At 39.1% G+C, this 20405-nt stretch overlaps 1 protein-coding gene across 18 annotated transcripts in view; it reads left to right on the top strand.

Moving 5' to 3' along the window:
- TENM2 (teneurin transmembrane protein 2) overlaps positions 1-20405 on the top strand; it is a 619293-nt gene that overhangs the window by 517480 nt on the left and 81408 nt on the right. For 10 of the 18 annotated variants that reach the window (XM_033073572.2, XM_033073565.2, XM_033073566.2 and 7 more), the window contains 2 exons: positions 4278-4310; positions 19055-19249. In XM_033073572.2, the coding sequence (XP_032929463.1) occupies positions 4278-4310; positions 19055-19249 (228 nt within the window). The remainder of the gene's footprint in view (positions 1-4277; positions 4311-19054; positions 19250-20405) is intronic. The other 8 variants (XM_033073571.2, XM_033073569.2, XM_033073568.2 and 5 more) reach the window with 1 other exon arrangement.

The raw sequence follows: 20405 nt of genomic DNA, 5'->3' as shown, positions 1-20405 counted from the left end.
GGTTTACATTCTCCATTTAAAAGAGAAGCTCCTGCCTTTCTTAGCAGACACCTGTCCTCCAAACTAAGACACAAAGTCAAAGTACAACCTGACACCCCCTCACAGTGACATCCATCAGTCAGGGTGTTGGTAGCAGTGCCATTAAATGGTGGCTGCAGTCCTCATGCAGTGACAGATGTGGTTCAGTTGAAGCAGTGGTCTTGTAGAAGGGTGCAGCCTCCTTCCAAAGGTCCAGCAATAATATGGAAAAAAAGTACAGTTTTCCTCTGGAGTCCAGGGAAAAGAGGGTGACTTGGTGTCCCAGAATTTCAGTTTTTATCTAGGTAAGAAAGGCAAGTAGGAAAGGCTTGGCTCTCCCCCCTGTCTGGAGCAAATCCCAGTGGGATGAAGTAATTTTATCAGTCGCACAGTGGGACTCAATGGCCATTAGCAGAAAATGACTGGCTGGAGGAAGGATGGGTTGTGAAAAGATAAAGAACAATGCCCCACCTGGTTTCGATGGCTGGCCCGTTAGCAGAACATCTCCCATGGAGATAAGGATCACTGCCCCCACCCTCAACAGATAGTGATAGAATAGATACTTAGATCACATCCTGTATTGTAACCCAAACAGCACGGCTGGTGTGATTGTTACTAATTATTTGTTGCACATGGATGCTAACTACAAAAAAAAAAGTGTGCCTTATACTCCGGTGCGCCTTATACAGTGAAATTACTGTAATTTTCTGGAAAAGTGGATGAATCATCATTGCTTTCTGATAATCATTAGCTGGTCTGCAGGAAAAGGCAAATTGTCTTCATTGATAGAGTGTAGTACATATTCTGGCTTGTCTGAGACTTACTTCTAGTACAAAGCATCTTTCTTCCTTTGGCCAAAGGAACTTTGCCTTTTGTAGAAAAATAGGAGGTAGGACCTGATAAAATCTTAAAATAAACATTTTATGAAATGTCAATTGTAAATTTTAACAACTAAAACTGGGAAATACATTGCTATCAAGGATTAAGTGGAAATCTAAATGACCTCTGTAGATTTGCAGTATGTATTTAAGAAGTTTTTGTGAGAGTTTTGGATGGTAGTCTTAGGGAAAGGATTCATAAAGGAGGACCTCTTTAGTTTGTACAGCTGTAGCAAATATGTTGCCTAAATTCAGTGGCTTGGTTGTATTTCCCTCTGCTCCTGAGCACACTCAGAATATTTTACAGTTTGCTTCCTTCTTAGTTTGTGGGAGATTTAGGCATGCTGTCAGTATCATGCTTACAATTATTTTCCACAGGGTTGTTAATGTTCCAAGGGGGAAAGCCTGGTGTTTGAAAGCTTTCTGAAATAATTTGAAGGGCCTTAGAAATTTGCTCATTTCTTCTTAGACTGCTGATGCAGTGAGGAAAATTTGTTGTGCCTCACCTCTGTCACTGTTATAACATATCTGTGTGTCTATGAAATACTCCATGAGTAACTACTATAGTTTCACTGGAGTGAGTAATTTCTGAATTTTGTCTCCACATTTGGCTCTTGAAGGTGCCCCAGTACAAAAAAAAAAAAAAAAAAAAAAAAACCAGAAAAAAAAAGAAGAAAAATAGAGACCCCAAGGGCCTTGAAAAGCTAAGGCTGATATTTCAGTGCTCACCCTGCTCATTATACAGAACACTTGAAGTAGTTGTTTGATTACCTGAGAAATTAAGACAGCTGGTAATTCTAGAGAGGAGATATCTGTATTGCACGAAGTAAATGGTGTGATAATGTGAGCTATAAATACAGACTGACAGCTCTGTGCATTTCTGTGGTGTTAACCTGTGAAAGTATGCATGCAATGAGTGTGTGCTTCACTGCCACCCTTCACATACACATGGCCATTATATCAACTCATTTGCATTTTGAGTTGTGGAGCAATCCTGCATTGTCTACTGAACCTCTGTGTAGCACTGTATGCCTGTTAAAGCTAGAAAATACTTGTTCAGGCTGTGACAGATAAATAGCTTTTTTATAGGGTGCTTGTCAAACTGTATTTGTCAGGCTTCTCCTGCCCCTCAATGCCTTCCCTCTGCTTCCTGCTTTGTCCTTTCTGTTGCCTCTTTTCCCTCAAAAGCAGAAATGGTTTCATGGAAGCTTCCTTCAACTCTTGTACTGTTTTCTTGTCAGACATCGTGGTACTTCTAAAGAACAAAGCAGCTTGAAAAACTACACAGAATGAGAACATGGGTGTGCTGACAGAACTCGTGTTTCTGTGCAGGAACAGCTGCACAGTGTCACCCTGAGAGCTGGGTGTAAGGGCTTTGTACCTCACCTGTTTCATGCTGCTCTCACAGCCACAGGTTTTTCTGCTTACTTGGATGCTCTTCATATGTGAGAGCAGTTTCAGAACACAGAAATCAAAACTGGGATTCTATGCAGGTAAAGCACAGTAAAGTAAGATAGAGAATTACATCTTTTACATCATATTACATGTATGGACATATATTTAGTGTACATCTACCACACAGTTAAATTTCTATTTGTCACAAGTATGGAAGGATAATTTTTTTTTCAACTTGATTTTTTTCAATTATTATTTCCCTACCAATGCATCTTTCAATATCTTATTTCTCCACCATAAAATAATTTGATGCAAGACTCAAATAGAGAAATGGGGAGAAAATGTGAACAAGCTCCTCAGATGGCTTTAAGAACTTGGTCCATGCAGTAACAGCAGTCTGCACGCTTCTCTTTGTGTGAACCCCATACTGATGGACAGGAAACATGATTCTTTATCCCACAAATACCCTTCCAGGGCTGATCCTGAGGCCACCAGAGGCAGTGAGGTATCAGGGGAGTCTCTGCAAACCATTTGCAGGCAGTGCACAGGGACGCCTCCACCCACGTGGTTCTGAAAGATAAAAATGAAGGAAAGCTGTGAGAGACAGTACACATTCGACTTCAGATCCATTAGCTTCAAGAAAACACGATGAAAATTACTGGAAGGAGATGAACTTTTGCCCCAACCCACAGGCTGTAACACACTTTCATACCCTGACCAAAATGGAACTTCACCCTCTCATACATTCCTGCCAAACACTGTGTGGGGTATTTCTGACTCTCATCCTGTGGAAATAGCTTATTATCAGGTACTCAGTATCAGCAGATTTACTCCATTCTTGCTTAGGCAAGATTCCCTTTGGAGTTTAACCTTGTTAAGGTTAAAGAATTTCATCTGACATACAAAAAAGGTAATGATGCATTTTGATCTCATGTGGATAAGATAAGGCATACAAAGAAAAAGAAAATCTGATAATCAAAGGATAATTCCATGTGGAGATGTGTCCTGATGAAGCAAGTGTGTACAGTTAAAGCCAGTGGAAGATTTGCTGTGAATTGAACTGCACTATGAATAACCTCTTGTCCACAATTACATGTAGGAGTTATTGATGAAAAGTGATGCTCTTGCCAAGGATAAATTAAAAAATTAGACCTGCAGCTGTGATTATCTTAAGTTTTTGGTGTGTTGTCACCTTTTTCTATTAATCTCTATTTTTCTGTAACTTTTGTGATATAACCACTGAACTATATCAAGAAGTTCTTCTTGCTTAGAATTGTTGCTGTTTATGTCTGATGATAGTTTGGATTTTCAAGGTCTGTGGTGAATCTGCAGGCATCCTTCATCATGTCCTGCCTTTCACCACTTGGGAATGGAGTTCAATGTTACAATGAGTTGAGTTCCTAGAAGTGACTCAGACTTGGCTATGATTTCATTTCATCTCATAAGATGTTTGAAGGGCATGCAACTCTTCCACTCCTTTAACAATACCACTTCCAATGACACTGTCAAATACTATTTTGCAACTGTGATCAGAGCCTCCTTTAATTTTGCATTTTAAAATACTTGGATTTGCATCATAAGCATCTTTAGCTAATCTCAAAAGGTGAACAATGTACCATCACATGGAATTTCTGCATTGATATGATGAGCATTGCCTGCTAAGAGATGGTGTCCAGTTTGTGAAAGGAGGACAGAAATGGAGTCAAGTAGCTTATGTCAACTGCCATGAAGTTGCCATTTGGCAGATACTTCTAGTTGATTATGCAATTGTAATAAGAAATATGTTTAATATTTTAATCTAAATGAAATTAAGGCTTTTGGATTTTTTAAACCATAAATTTGTGCAATGTTTGATCAGTTGACTTTTAAATCTGATTATTCTAATTATTCAGATTTGTGTTATTCACAATTTCTTTTCCTGTTCTCCTTGTGTGGGTTTTTCATTATTTTATTTTCATTCTGTTTGTTTTTGGCTTACTGGCAAAGGACGGCGCCACTTTAATAAGTATAAAAAGAAGGGTAGGTTTTTTAAATTTCTTTTCATTTCTTTTGCAACACCTATTTAGTTTGCAATAGTTACAAAACTGTAAAGAGTAGTCTCTCTCTCTTTAAATTTATTCTAATGGATTTGCTGTTTGCACCACAGTAAGAGCTCTACTACTGCCATTTTCTTTGTTATGTGTGGGCTATTAATCTCTGTGTAAAAAATGTAAAAAGCTGACAATTATTAGGTAAGTAAGGCATAATTGCTAGAAGTAGCAACTCTTGCGTTTTTTTAGTTGTTATCTAATTTCAGTTGTTTGAGATTCATTTTGCTCTGAGGCTTTTGAGGGGCTTCTTGCTTGGACAACTGTGCATAATGTTTTTTCATCCATTGAATACACTGCTTGAAACTGCTCTCTTTGTGCCACATCCAGAATGCTCCCAGTGGGATACAGTGTTCTGGAGCGATTGCAATGGGGACAACACAAAATTTTGGGGTACTTTCCACAGAATAACTCAGTACTTGGTTCATTTCTGTAGAGCACGTGGCCCACAGGAATGAATGATGTCCAGCACATGCTGTTAATGTATAGGAGTGCATATTTCCTCTCTGTGTGAGTCAGGGAAACCCTGTTTGTCATCGTAACTTGGCTCAAAATTTTAGGAACTGGAAATAGCTTAAGCTCCCTGGACTCTGAATGGAAAGTGAGGGGATACTGAATCCCCTTTTTTCTTTGCCTGTCCTGCACATGGCCATGGCCTCACAGAAGAGATGGGAGCTGCGGTGGGGCAGCACTTTGGGCATTCCATGGCACGGTCAAACTGAGGAATGGGTGTTGAACTATTCAAATTACTCCCTGCAAATGCACTAACAGGTTATGGATCAGACAGGGGAGGGAGGGTGGATCAAACACAGTGATACCATCACCAGATGGGTTTCCAGAGTAAAGAGGAACAGCAGTGTAGGAAAACTGCCAGGTTTGAGGCATTATTAAGATATTGTCTTGAGCAATAATATAAGTTAAAGCTGACCTATTTTGGTTAATCCTTTACATGCAAAACAAATAAATAAAAGCAGCCCCTGACTCCAGGGATGCACACCTCAATAAAAGTTTAAAAAGAATGAATGGGAACCAATTGACAGGTATGAAGATACAGGAAAATGGTGATATTGCCATGTTATAAACACATCAGCAGTGTGACTGTTGTCAGCTTGGGGGAACACAGTGGTAAAGGCAGTTTTAAAGAGGGGCGATCCAAATCTTGTGGACAATGGAGGGCAGATGGGGCCTTCAGAGGGGAGACTGAGCATAGGAAACAGCTCCAAAACATAACAGTTCTAAAATTTGACTTCCAAAAGCATCCTATCCTAGCTCCTAGAAAGACTGAAGTCAGAATTCAATCAAGTGAGTGGTGTGGGGTGAAGAGAGTCTGTAAATTATGTTAGAGTATGAAGCTCATGTTCCATAAGATAAAAACCTGAAACAAGACTTGAAAAGAAGAGCCATACAGATGAAGGTTAGATCAATAAATTAACAATATGATTATTGAAGCAGTGTTGCACATAAACGTGACTGAAGAAAACTGAATTTATCAATGTAGAGAAAAATATGTTTATTTAATGTAGATTTTATTTACTGGAAACCAGGTCAGAATTCTGACCTAGAGATGCAATGAAGAAAATAGTCTGAAAAAACTTTGTAAAAACCTGAATATGAGGAAAGAAAATGAATTTAAAAAAAAAAATCCTGACTATGAACCTTAATGAAAGTATGGAATGATACTTTCATTATTGTTAAGATATGAATGATGGTATTTTCCACTTTGTTAGAGCAAGAATGCAGGGTAGGGCTGAGAAGAAGTGAGATAAAGAAAAAAAGATAAAGAAGAAAAACTCTTGGTAAGCATTTTATACATTCATAATCATAGCATGTATTATCTTACGTTTAAACTGTACTGTTGAAGGAAGAAAAAAAAGTGTGCTTTTCTCTGGAAATGCTGCGTTCCTGACTTGTCACCCACACATATCTCACATCCTTTTTTGCAGTTGACAGAATTCAGCATGTTCAGCTTCTCTCTTTGTATGGCTTTCTGGGTGGGTTTGTTTTTGGGTTTTGTGTATTTATGTGTGTATGTGTGCCAACTTCTGTGCGTGCTGCAGCAGCAGCGTAGCCCTGGCTTGTCACTCAAATCTTCTCTCACAGTGGGTGGAAGCATCATTTTGATACTTGAACAGACAAGGCTGTCTTTGGCTGTGTTCCCCTCCAGCAGTTCCCACCTCTCTGACTCAGTACCTTAAAACGCCTTTGTTATAAATTTTCCTCTCATTTTCCCAGTCTCATATTTTATTAGCAGGCTATTTTCATTGCTTGCAAACTGGTCATGTCCTCAGTTACCTTCCAGATTTTTATGTACACAGCAGTGATTGCTTGCCTGCTCTTGTTTTTCTTAGTTTTATAGAACTGCATTACACTCTAAGAAGAGGCTTGTGCCATTAATTCTGCCTAAAATTAATTACAGAATAAATAAATAGACGGATAAACTATTTTGACAATGACTGACAGCCATTGCTGTCTATCAGCTGCTCACTTGCCTGCATGAAATGAGATAGTGATCCAGTGTCAGGTACACGGGGAGAGCCAACACAAAATCCATCACTGCAACTCTTTCTAATTGGCAATTTAAACAGGAGCCAAGGGCTGAAGGGGTCACAGGCTGAATTCTGTCAAATTGTTAGAGGTCATGGCTCCTGAAGGAGCTCGGGGCACACAGGCAATAGGAACCATCGTGTCTAGTCTGCAGCATCAATCCTCATGGATCCTCTTAGAGATTAGAAGTAAGAACAGGGGGCTGGAGGGTCTGGACTCTGAAATTCTACAACAGATACCTTGTTAAATTTCTGTTACTACACAAGGCATTTAACATCCTAACATTTCACTGCTGCTTAGGAATGTGCACCTGTCCCCCCAGTGTGGTGTAGATTGGACAGGAGGATTAGCAGCACTCAGATTGCTCCCTTCTCTGCACCAGGCTGGAAGTGGTGCTCATACCTTCTGCATTCTTTTTAAGAGAATATTTGCAGAGTTGGAATAGAACCCAGGAGCTGCTTGTAGTTTTGGGAATACTTGAGGAAACAGACTTTAAGAATATAGTTTTCAACATGCAAAATATTAACTTTAAAGTTTCTATGGCTTCTACTGATTCCAGCGTTGAATTTAGGGTCCTGAATCATTTTAAGTGGAGATTCTCCTGTTGTTTAGAAGCACATCTTCATTCTTCTTGTTATGGTTGGGTCTCTACAGGGCAACAAAAATGCTGTAAATTTTTAAAATAATTGTATTTAAAGTTTTTAAACACACCTAATAGTTGCATCTCATGTAGCAATTTGTTAGCATGTTTTCTGTATTAAACCACTAGTAAACATACAGGCAAATTTGTGCATGAGAAGTACATTGTCCTCTCATGTTTCTGAATTCCTGCTACAGCCTATGAACTTGAAATTATGTGTGATTCCTTTTCCCAAAGAGCTTGTAGGATAGTGGTGCAGCTAAGAAGGCAGATTTATTCTGCAGGATAAAATTTCAGACAAGGCTAAAAGGATTTAAAAAAAAAGAAGAAAAAAAAAAGAGGAGGAGAAATAAGTCACTGATGCCAGTGATGGACAAACATGATCGGTAAAAAGTGGATATGCAAGGAATGATAAGTCTCTGATTTCAGCAAACAGTCAGGTATTTTTATGTGATCATAGACACTCAGAGACCAAAGAGAGCCACAGGCAGTAAGTACTGCAGCTGAGCTGGAACCAGATTTTATTGGCTTAGTATTATAAGTAAGTTTGCTTTGCTTATGTCCAAGATGGAAAGCACATGAAAACACAGTAAAATCTTATTAATGGATTTTTCTTCAACAGCATTATGTAATATTTTCATACTTAATAGAAAGTGGGTATATTTATTTGATGTCTCACAGCTGCCTTTGAAGACTGCTGTATTATTAGTTACTTCTCTTTCTTCCCTTCTTATGCATATGCAGCACAAACACATCTATTTGCACAAATATTTTCTGTTTCAATGGAGTTCCAATAATAAGAATATTTCAAAAGGTTCTGAGTGCACCAAGGAAGTGGACATCCATATAAATACATGCAGGACAAAAAACCATTATGCAGCTTAATTCTGGCAAGCCAAAAAGTTTTTTTTTCCTTCATAATACTTCCACTGGTGGGCAAGAATTTCTCCCACTCTGCCCTGCTGAGCTGAATCGTGCTCACTGTGTTGTATGCCTTGTAATTTGTTTTTGTGCTTAATTGGTTAGTTTATCTAATTGTGTTGCAATCTACATTTTAGTTTTACTTTGCTTTGTCTCCCTGGAATTGTACTGGTGTTTGTTTATTTCATTAAGTTGTAAGGGTTCATCTTGGCAGTTGTGTAGGGGTTATCTTGTATTCCTTGTGATGATGGTAAATGTCATTGAAGCAACTATGATTAAGTAGCATTGTAAATCACATTCTAGAAATACAGCTGTTATCAGACATCCTTAGACATTTGCCATCCCTGAATAACAGAAACAGTCCTGAATTATACCTTCAGATTTCAGCATGCATGACGTTTTTCCACACCTACACTATATGAGGATTCAAAACTGTAATTTAGGTATTTTTTCTATATTTAGTCCTTACAACAGTAAGATTAAATTCTGTTAACTGTCATCCCTCTTCACTTTCTCAAACAAACAAAAAAATCTCTTATTCAGATGTAGAAAAATATTTAAATATCTGCAGCTAATGTGGAAATGTGCGGTTAAACATGTTATGATTTAACTTTTCTGGTAAATTTAACAAGGCAAGTAATAGTAACTAAAAAGAGACCAAAACAGCTTGCACTTTAAATACCCTGAATGCTGCAGCCTGTGGGTGCAGTCCTGCATCTGCTGTTTAGCCAGCACTGAGCCACTACCAGAGGACCAATAGTATTTGCAGCATTCACTGGGAAGGATGTAAAACTTAACAAAAATATTTGAAGAAATATTTCACTTTTTTGTTCCTTCTTCTAGAAGTGACTTTGTGCTGTTAGTGCTTTCTGTTATGGATCACAACACTTATGTTTTGAAGGGAATTTCTGGTATTTGATGTTTGTCCTTACTGCTGTTTTTTGTGAGCTTGAAGCATCATCTCTTTGATTCCTCACTGACTCTTTCACTGAGAGAGCAACCAAAGCCTCTCAAATGGTTTACTTTTGCCTTCCTCCACAGTTTTCCTAGTGATGAAGTTATCAAAACATACGAATGAATATCTACATGCTTGTCTATGACAGTAGCTGATTTCAACATCTGTTGGTTTCCATCTGTTGGTAGGAAGTAAAACTTGTTTCTCTGCGTGGTTTTGTATCAACTTCACTGCTTGTATCTAAAGCAGGAATTTCACAGCTCTGATTCTATGTTACTCATAGAAAAAGAGTTGGTTTGGTTGCTTTGCATTTTTTCCTTCCTTTTCAAAGTAATAAAATGAGTTGCAAAACTGATGTACTGGTTTAGGGCAAATTTGGGAGTCACCCCCAAGACAACTGATCAATTTAATTCTTCTAGTCAGAGGCAGAGTGAGGGATCTTCCATTTCCTTGAGTGTATTGATGCACATGAAAAAGAGAGGGAGGACCTGATCTGGATTGGCTGGAAATCATTTCAGGCACTGTGGGGAACTGCAGTCTTCCTTAGCACAGGCAGTGACAGTGGCAGAGTTTCTGCCCTGCTGGAGAAAGAAACAACCAGGCTGACAAGAGCTGAATCCAGAATGTACTGACCAGACAAAGTCCTCAAGACATCTGACTTCTGGCACAGCTAGCTGATCAATCAAGTGTCAGTGCACTCAAATGTCCCCTTTTGTCTCCATCTCCAGTTTGTAGTTTGCTTTATGCCACTTGAAATTCTTCGTTTTATGTGCAGCTGTGACTCCTGCAGTGAGACAGAACAGTGGTCTCTTTCCCTCCACCTGAAGCACTCCAATATCTTTATCTAAAATCTCTGTTCGTGGTTAGTGAGATTGTCTAAGCTCATCTTCACCAAAGCAGAAATGGGGCTTCAGTCTTCTCCACCCTTAAAATAGTTCTGAGATATTTGATATTGTCTTCACTTCTGTTTCCTTGTTCTTATGGACTACATTGTTATTGTTACTGAAAATATTACAGAGATTAAATAATCAAGCAAAATTTACTTGTACCTGAGCAACCTCAGAGATCATTTTGAAAGATTGCTGTGTTTCTGGAAATTGCTGCTAGTATGGGAAGACTCATTTGTATTTCTTACATTGATTTTTTGTAACAGTTGTTAAGCAAAGCAATTATGTAATGGAAATAGATACTTTGTACAATGGTAGAGGAGGTAACAGCCAGTGTTTGCTTTTTGACAGATAGTCTCATGCTGAAGGCACCAGAAAAAATACAACCTTTGTGATAAATTTGGGCCAAAGCAAAACTTTGCTGAGTGTTAGGGAGAATGTAAATATTAATTGTGCAGTTAATGCTGTCCAGTCACTTCTATAAAAATCATGCCATTTTTTTGGTAGAACAGCTTAAGTACTTATCGATTGAGAACTTCTATAACTCCCAAAATGGAGGCATCCCCATATCTCTACAGGTATTTTAAATGAATTGAATTAATCATAGGCTTAAAAGTCTCTAGTGATCTTCGTTAAGTTTCCTGGGTTTAATTAAAACATCTGTGCAGTTTTAATTTATCGATTCATCCAACTCATATGTCATGTTTTTAACACACCCCAGCATGCTCTGCATCATTTTTAACCCGATTTCCACTTAACTAAAGCAATTAAATTCACCCCGGATTAATTAAAGCATCCATACTTTAGTGCTTAAGTCAGCGTGTGCTGCTTTCCCCAAATGGTTTCTGAATGTCAGAGATTTGACACACCTGATGGGTTTTTTGTTCTTCTGGAAATTCTTCTGTGGTTTTCCTCCTTGCTTGCTAATGTGCAGTTTGGCAGAGTTTGGGAGCTTCATAGGGCTGGCTTCGGGCAACTGGAGTAGGGAGAGAAGAGCTTGACTGCTGTGGAGGCATTCCCTCTTGATGCTGACCTGGTGCCTGCCAGGGCAGAGCAGCACTAGAGCTAAGCCATTTAAATTAGTTCTGTAGTCAAAGCAAACAGCTTCATGAAGTAACTGCTAAACCACCTCATATCGGTGACAATTCTTCGTAGTTGTTCATTCTCCTGCTTCTAGAACATTGCTTCTGCTTGGCAGAGCACGAGCTCTTACAGCAACCCAAAAGACTTTGTAGAACTTTCTAATTGTCACTGTTCTTAAGAATGTTTTAGCCTGATGGGAGTTAGTGAATTTAGTGATCTCTGAAGAGCTGCCAGACTAGTCAAACACCATTCTTCCTGACTGTGCAAATAGTAGGTTTGTAAGGCAGAAAAGAGCAAGTGAAAGAAAGAACTCTTGGATTCACTCAGTCTCCCATTCCAAAATTATTTTCTTGGGCTTTATTTTGCTATGGGTGGAGCAGCTTCTCACAAGAAAAGAAGAATGAAATTAGTGTTGACTAGTAAAGGAGAAACAGCATAAACCATGAAGTGGTCTTAGAAGTTATTTCAGATTTTCTTGTCCACAAATAAACTTCAGCAAAAACTGATAGGTTTGCAGATAAGTAGTGAAATGTGCAGCCAACTGATTAAGATAGGTTTAAACAGAAAATATGAAGGGAAGTCTTGTCAAACAAAACCACTGCCTTTTTGGACTACAGCCGAGTAGATTTATATGTCTCCTAATTTTTTGGAAATGTCTGTGGTCAAATACTTGATGTAACAAGGGATATGATAATTAAGGGCAAATATTTGGTGTAATATGGGATGTATAATAAAGGATGTCTCAGTACTTCTTTGTTTATGATATTAATGTAAAGTCTAGAGCCAACATTTTGAATCAAGCTGACAGCAACTAATTTTTTTAATAACTGAGCTGATTTTCTAAAATGCAAATACTTTCAATTCCTTTGGGTATAGTGATTTTTGTTGATTTAGATTAAGACTGCTCATACATAAATAGGTATGACTTCATTTTAGGAGAACAGGAACTTGATTGTAGCTTTTGCAGTGAATGTAAAATTATTTGGGGCTTTGGTAGACAGTTATAGGATTCAACCCTTGCATCAGTAAAACACATCTTCACCTGCTTACTTGTTAATCTAATTTGTCCATTGAAGAGAAATTAATATGTGTAGTCTAAATGCTGAATATGCATCACCAACATGGAGACCAAAAAGAGAAAAATGCCAGTACAGTGTGACTCTGCTCCCATCTATCAGGTTAGGAAAAAGGCAGCTGTGCACAGCATTTGTCTTGATTCCTTCCTCTGTTTCTGCTCCAGTTTGGAGCTGACCTGGAGTGCATTTATAGGCTTCAGATTAGACTGTCAAAAACTGGAATCCATCTTCTTTATATGTTGGCAAAATCGTGCCTAATCTCTCAGCAGTAGCAGCCTAATCTCTGCTAAAAGGAAGTCCAAGTGTGAGGTATTACAGAGTCTGAATTAATTATCCCCAAGAGGAACTGCACCCAGAAGGGTTGCTGGTAGGGCTCAATGCTAAGAAGTTTGACCTACATCTGTCTTCAATTCAATTCCTGATGGTCAGTAGAAAAAAAAGAAAACTTTAGTTTCATTATGCAAGTGTGGCTTTCATTCCTTTATGTAACAAGGAATTTGTGCAATTCCATGTCCAAAAAGCGTAGCAAAAAATCAGTTCAGCGAATTTTTGTGTCTGAAATTTACTTTCTTCTCTTAAACTGGAGCACTTACAGATAAAAATAGATATTTTTCTTAGGTGTGGGAAAAGTCTGTTTAATTCAACAAGGGCTGAACATACCTTACATAGGAGTATAAATAGTGTCTCTTCTGAATGTTTTTTTGTTTTGTTTTGTTCTGAATGTGTTTATTTGTTTAGAGGGAAATGAAGCTATAATGGCTGAGACCAAAATTCCATTTCACCCAGGATTTCAGCTATGATGGTGATGTACAGCAGATACCTGAGGGAGAGTAAAAATTTTATTTGTCGTTGTTGCTTTTACATTAAATTACTCTGTTTCCAGAGACAGTGTGTGCTAGGACTTTCTACAACAGGTGAAGCCTCTTTGTGTTCAGTAGCCTTTGCAGATTTTCACTCCATGAATTAGTCAAAATTCTATGATCAATCACAGAGTATTCTTCCATGAATTTTAACTTGTCAAATAATCTTGTTAACATTGTTTGATGGAACAGTCAGCAGAACTCAGGCACCGTAGATGATTTCCAAGTGCTCTTTTAGTTCAGTCTTAAGCTTACACTTGAACACTCAGTCCTGATTTTCCACACTATTTAAATGATGAACAAAAAGCCAAGCTCATCTTTTTTGCACACCAGCTTGTGGTAAGAAGAATGTGGTTTCTATGCAAGATTGAGGATAGAAACATTTTGGCCCTTACCCAAATACTAACCCTTGATGCAGTTGCTTTTTTGTCATGGGCATCTACCATAAAATTCTGTGGTACATACATTAAAAAATTAGATGGGACCGAAAATTATTTTCTTCCTCTGCTATGTTTGAAAATTTACATTTGAATGTAAAGCTGAGCTGCTTGCAAAATAAGAATAATATAAGGGCATTGCTTTTGACCTGGTCCAGGACAGTGAAACATTATCGATGCAAATTCTAAAACCTTTCCACTCGGCATGTATTTGTGCCCAGAGACTCAAATAAATTTGAAGAGAAACATACCAATTTGTCTATTTTATGAGGAGGAACTGAAAAAAGTCTGCAGCAGAGAGTTGACAGCCTAGATCCTAGTGGTACAGGACTCTCTCTGCACCAGGGTAATGTTTGCTCTACAGCAAGAGAAACCAAACCAGAACTCTGCCTTCATGTCCTGTTTGGAGCTGCAAGTAGCAGGGGAAGGCCTCTGAACCCAGCAGCTGTGTAACTAATCCAAGTTCTTCAACAGCCTCCAGAGTTTGTCTCCTCAGATATCCTTTTCTGGTTTCTTGCCATGCTCTAGAACTGCTCTGGTGAGTTTGTGTGTGTGAGCACTGGAAGGGGGGTGCAAGGACTGTGCACACAGACTGCAGCTGGGTACCCATGGTTGTCACTGGACAAAATGCTGGCTTTTGATGCCAGACTCTTTGGGCATTACTCCTAGCTCCTCTCCCCGTCCATGTGTGATAAGCTATTACCAAATCACCTTTCCTCATGCATCAGGGAATATGAACATAACTCCAAAATATCCTCTAGGGAGAGAACTTTCAGAGGGATCTTTGGCTTGTCTTTCCTGCTCAATCAATGTTCTCAAATATGTGCAGCCCACAGGACTCAGAGTTCTGTAGTGTTTGTTCATCAGCTGAGCCCCATGTTAAAAATTTGCTCTGTTTTTGTTCAAATACCCGTAAAGGGCATAATCCCATTACCAAAGAAAGCTTAGGGTTAATAGCTGTTGTGCTTATCCAGACCTCACTCAGGATATATACCCTTGGGCCCAAGTTGCCTGAGTGTTGCCAGAATTATTCCTGAAGACCTCTGTCCACTTTTTGCCAGTGCTGTGTAAGAATCTATCAATCTCTCCACAGAGATGAGATGGAACTTGATTGTTCCATTACATAAACCATATTCCTGCACATTGCTCCAACAAACTTTGAGCAATCAGTTCTGTCCTGGACCAGGAGCAATCCACTGTACATAGGGAAACACAAGCAGTCCTAGATAACAAGAACTCCAGAAATTCTTGAGGAGTTTGCACTTCAGCTGAAGCTGCCAGGATGGAAAGTTAGGGTGGACTGGTTTAGGTGTCCTCCTGCAGCAATATGATCCAGCAGACAGGCATAGCAGAACTCTTTTTAGGCCACCTGCTCCTGTTCTCTATAGAAAAGCAGCTTGGTTCTCTTTCTTCCTTACACAGGACATAAACCCATATATAACCCTATAAACCCATAGCAAAAACACCAATGAAGAGCTGCTTATTACAGCAGTGGCAAGCCAGCTTCTTATAGTAACGTAGATCTTCTTGTATTCTTGCTTACCTGTTTCTCCTGCAATCTTAGCAACATGGCAATCTTGCAAATGCTAAAATCTGCCCCAGAATCTCTGTCATTCTTTTTATTCTCAAAGTGATATTCCTATAGTTTGCATAGTTTGCAACCCTCCAGCAGAGGGTTGTAGATTAAGCTATAGCTATAATTTGCAAGTGTCTTCATCTTAGCTGTACCCACTTCATCTCTGAGGTTAAGGGACAGACTCTCTTGTTTGTCCAAAGTCAGTTCTGATGTCACTGGCCTCGTGACCATCCTGGCAAACCCCTGAAGGCAGATTACTGTTCAATTTACAGACAAGCTTCACAAGGACTGAATAGATCCATGAACCACAGCAAGGCCTCTGACCTGAGAGAAACATGGAGAGGAATGAAAAGCTGTGGCGTGGTTTTCAGCTTTTCCTAAATTCCTGAAGCACCATAGCAGAGTGAGGGAGCACTAAAAAAATGCTGTGGGAGCTCTTTAGCCCAAGACCCAGCACCATCCAGTAACCTTTCTTCTGCCAACCAGGCTCTGGTATCCCAGAAGCTGAACCCTGCAAATCCATGTCAAAAGCAGGAGCTGAGAATGGCTTGCCTACAGACAAATTCCAAATAGCAGATACACATCACCTTTAGCTGGACTGCAGTTACCCATTGCTTAATGAGTCTTAGGGGCAAAGCAAGCAGAGAAGTGATCTTACAGCAGGTGTGTGGCACAGAATTACACGTCCAGCCCACTCTAGCTGGGTCTAGATTGGTCACAGTTAAGTGGCTTGGATGTTTTTGTTGTTTGGTTTTCTCTTTTTATTTATTTTTGAAATGGCTTATTTCTGTGCAATCCCTCTTTCAAGGGAGTGTGCCGTTTAAATAGAGTTATTGTCTTTATTTGAGTCTGCATGCCAGAGGAGAGGTTTGCAGGACAGAAATCCTTTCAGGAGTTGAGTCACATGTTGATCTGTAAAACAACAAAACAAAAAGAACTGTTCCTCGTTTGTATCCAGCTTGTGAGTCAGCTTTAAGTTTTTGTCCTTATGATTACGTACTTGAATAAATGTGGTTTGTCCAAAGAAACTGCCCAATGCCCAGGGATTCATTTAGCCTTCCTGGGACCTGTTCTTTCCACGCAGCTTTGTCAGAGTGTGCTGAGGAGTTGGGTGGGTAGAAGCAAGTGTGTCCTAGTGCAGCTGGGGAATCCCCACTGAGAAGCCATCAGGAACGACAGCTCTGAGTCTCTGCAGTGGCATGGAAACATGCAGAGAATTTGCATCCAGCAATATTTTCTTCCTTCTGTGGTGGACTTGACCAAAGGGACTGCAGGTTAAACCACCACAAAAAGGGGCTGAGGGGTGCCTTGTCCTAGAGAGAGATTTTTTGTGTTAAAAGAGTTCCAAATGAAAGACCAGGGTCTGTACAATATTTTGGGGTGTGCAAGATGACACCAAGAACCTTGTCACTCAGGATCACTCCAGGTCTTCAGGAGAGGCTGCCTTCTGATCACTTGCCCAAAAATCCTCTACACTACACAAAGAGAGCAGAAATTATTGCCTTTCTTACACTGATTTGAGAAAATATATCAGTGTCAGCCCAAAACAAGCCTTTAAATTGCAGTGAATTTGAGAGTTATGGACAAAGAAATGGTGCCCCCAGGTCTCCATAGCCAAAAAAGTGGAAGTGGTGCCAGATTGCTCCCATTTTTTCTGGCTCACCTGTGACTTGCAGGAGCAGTAGCTACACACCTGGGCAGGGAAAGGCAGTGCTGGGAACTGAGCCAGGCTCCTCAGTGGAACATGCAGGCAGAAGGAATAGTCACAGAGCATTTGAGCTGCTGTGGGCTCAGTGTGTGGTACAGCATGGAGAGGTGTTGATACTGAGGTGCAAAAAGATGTAAGATAGACTGGAGTGCAGTGTGGGGACAATTTGTCTATGTGGTATTTCAATACAGCTGGCTCAGTAAACTTAGCTCTGAAACAAGCTGCTAAAAGCAAAATCAGTAGAAATTTAGCATAAATTTTTTCACTGAACTCAGGAAAGCACTTGTGAACATATATCACATCTGAAATGAAAACGTTGCTGATGGAAATTATATTTTATTCAAATTTCTGTTCATTTTTGCAGTGCATAAGAAAGCAACTGGACAAAACTTATAGTAGGAGAGAGCACCAGGAATGCAGTAGAATGAAGTCCTCTTGTACCAAAGGATGGATAACATGGATTTAAGACATAGGAGCAGTAGCAAACCCCAAACTTCAGCATACTGACTTTGATATTGTTCTACTGAGGAAGAAAAAAAGACCAAAAAGTATTATACATATTATATGACATGCAGCCCATGTATCTTTAGTCTTCATTGAAATAGTTCTCAGCACTCTAAATTTTAGCTAACATTTCAGGTTAGAAATCTGAATTTTATTTTTTCGATCAATTTTTTTCCCTTATCAAATAAGATAATTCGTAAAAAATTCTATTCTGAAATGTGTTGTTGCAGCAGATCAATGGGACAGGTAAGATTAATAAGGATTGCAGGACTGAACAATGGAGAAGTTGAATAACTGGACCATTGCACATTTCTTTGTAGGAAATCAATTACTTGGGTTCTTCTTGATGATTCGGGTTAAAGGGATAATAGAAGCCAAGAAGACATTTGGACCTTTTAATGATTAATAGTAGCTTTTGAGTATATTTTTGGCACTGTAAAACCGGGTGTTCATTTCTAATTACTTTGAAGAGGGAAAAGACAGGGAAATACTTTTCTGTCTTTATCAAACTGCATCAGAGAAAAGAGCACAAAAGTGCTCCAAGCTTTTCTCAAAGACTCACTTCATTACTCCCATTTTCTGTTATTTCTTCATTATTTTTTCCATTTCTCTGGCTGGTGACCACACACCCAGTCTTTGACAGGCATGGAAGTTCACAGATTGCCATGTTCCCAAGGGATACGTGAGCACATAGGAGTGAATATGACTTAGTGAAACAAATTTATGCACCTGGGTTTTAATCAACCACTTGTTTCTTTCCGTTGCTCTGCATATATACAACATCTGATTCCTGGCACCCAAGACTTACTGGTTACTTTTATTATTCATAGGCTTCAGTTCATTTGCATAAATGAATATTTGTTAAGAATGTCTTACCTCCCTGGAATAATACAATGGTGAGGGGTAAGTAATAGTGGTGCTTTCTAGCCCATACACACAGGGTAAAAGCTACCACTGGGAAGGTTTAGCAGGGATAGTGGTGGCAAGGTGCATGTGTAGTAGCTGAAAGCTTATGACATCTTTATGTTCAAGATTCTTACACTGAAAACCAAAGGGTCTAATAAGGTTTGGGGACATCACATTAAAGAAGTGCTATGGTAGAAGAAAGATGCCATAAAATAAGCTGTTGTAGGGACTAAATGTTTTGTGTTCTATCTGTGAAGATCGGATGTTACCTAGAGAAACAAAGCAGAGTAATGTCAAACTCAAATCTGTTCTCGTTACCTGATTGGTTATCCCAAACATTATCAATATTCTCCAAAGAATAGGAGTTGTGTTCTCAGAATGCCCAACACATATGTACCTTATTAAATAGCAATCAAATTATTTGTTTGGGAAATGAAGGACTAAACCACTACAAGTTATCACAGATTTTTTTCCCAGTAAATAAATGTATTTAAGTGTTTGATAGTGGATTTTTAGTGCACTTTTACACGATAACATACATGATCCTGTGTGCTGTTTTTCTTTCATTCCATTTTCCAGCTGCCTGCCCGGTTCTGTGCAGTGGCAATGGTCAGTACTCCAAAGGCACCTGCTTGTGCTACAGTGGCTGGAAAGGTCCAGAATGTGATGTGCCCATCAGCCAGTGTATTGACCCCTCATGTGGAGGTCATGGTTCCTGCATCGAAGGGAACTGTGTCTGTTCTGTGGGCTATAAAGGAGAAAACTGTGAGGAAGGTAGGATATTTATTTTCTCTGTTGTTAGTTTGTTTTCTGGGTTCAGGACTTTCTTAATGGCTAGGAAAAAAGATAAGAACAGAACAAAAAATCTAAGCATAAAACTGCTATAGCAGGTAAAAGAGGGTAACAACGTAGTCTGTCACAATTTTACTGATCTATCAGAGTTCAAACAAAACTCCAGGCCTTCTGCATACCTTGCTTTGCAGTATTAAGAGTGCCTGCCACAAGTAAACCTGAATAATTCCTTTGTTGAAGAGCAAAGAAAAATCTTTTCTTATGGATTATGTTTACCGAACAATTTAGATGTGAAATGCAGAGGAAAAAGGAGCAGTGGTAGACAAAATTGTATAGCTTCAACTTCACACAAAGCACTTATCAATCACTATTAAGACAGAAAGTGATGAAAAATATTTGAAAGACTTGGATATCCATGTTACTTACAGACATAATGTGGGGCAAATTGCTCCTGTTGGCTGCAATCATATGGGATTTAGGAAAGGTAGATGGTGCACACAAACAATAACTGTCCTTTAAATGCAGAAAAGCTTTTCAGGTTGAAAGTGTCTAATTCCTTGAGTTTGTAGAATGAACAAATTTTTTAAAATAGCCCATGCAAAATGTGGTCATAGATTAAGCTCAATATTGGTTGTATTCACAGTTTTCTGTTAGAATGCACAACGTAAATTGGACTGCTTTTCTTTTTAAAATATGTTACTGTGATCCAGAGTTAATTAATCCTCCAAACAGAGAAGCAGCTTGAGTACTGAAGTGATAGGGCTGTGATGTCATGCTGTTAGGACTGAGGAGTCTCTCTGGATTATTCTGAATGGACTACAGAACTGTGTGTGTTGATTTTTATCATGCCCTATAGTAAGCAGCTGTCTTCCCATCAGAAAACAAAGGGAAGAAAACTGTGGATAAACAAACCACAAGGGTTTTATTCTCAGGACCACAGTCATCACCTTTAGGACAAGATCTTGCATTTGAGTGAACTTGTGGTAAAAGAAAAAAAAAAAAAACAAACCAAGGATCCTCAATTACGGGACTGCTGCAATTGTTTGTTCAGTTCATTCCTGTCACCTTCTTCCATGAAATCCTCTCAATACTGGTTATTGGAGCTTTTCTCCAGAATTCAGTTGAAGCCAAACGGTTT

The sequence above is a fragment of the Catharus ustulatus genome, chromosome 15 (assembly GCF_009819885.2).
Source record: "Catharus ustulatus isolate bCatUst1 chromosome 15, bCatUst1.pri.v2, whole genome shotgun sequence".
Classification (NCBI taxonomy): Eukaryota; Metazoa; Chordata; class Aves; order Passeriformes; family Turdidae; genus Catharus; species Catharus ustulatus.
The sequence above is the reverse complement of the archived record's forward strand: the minus strand, read 5'-3'. Positions and strand labels throughout refer to the sequence as shown.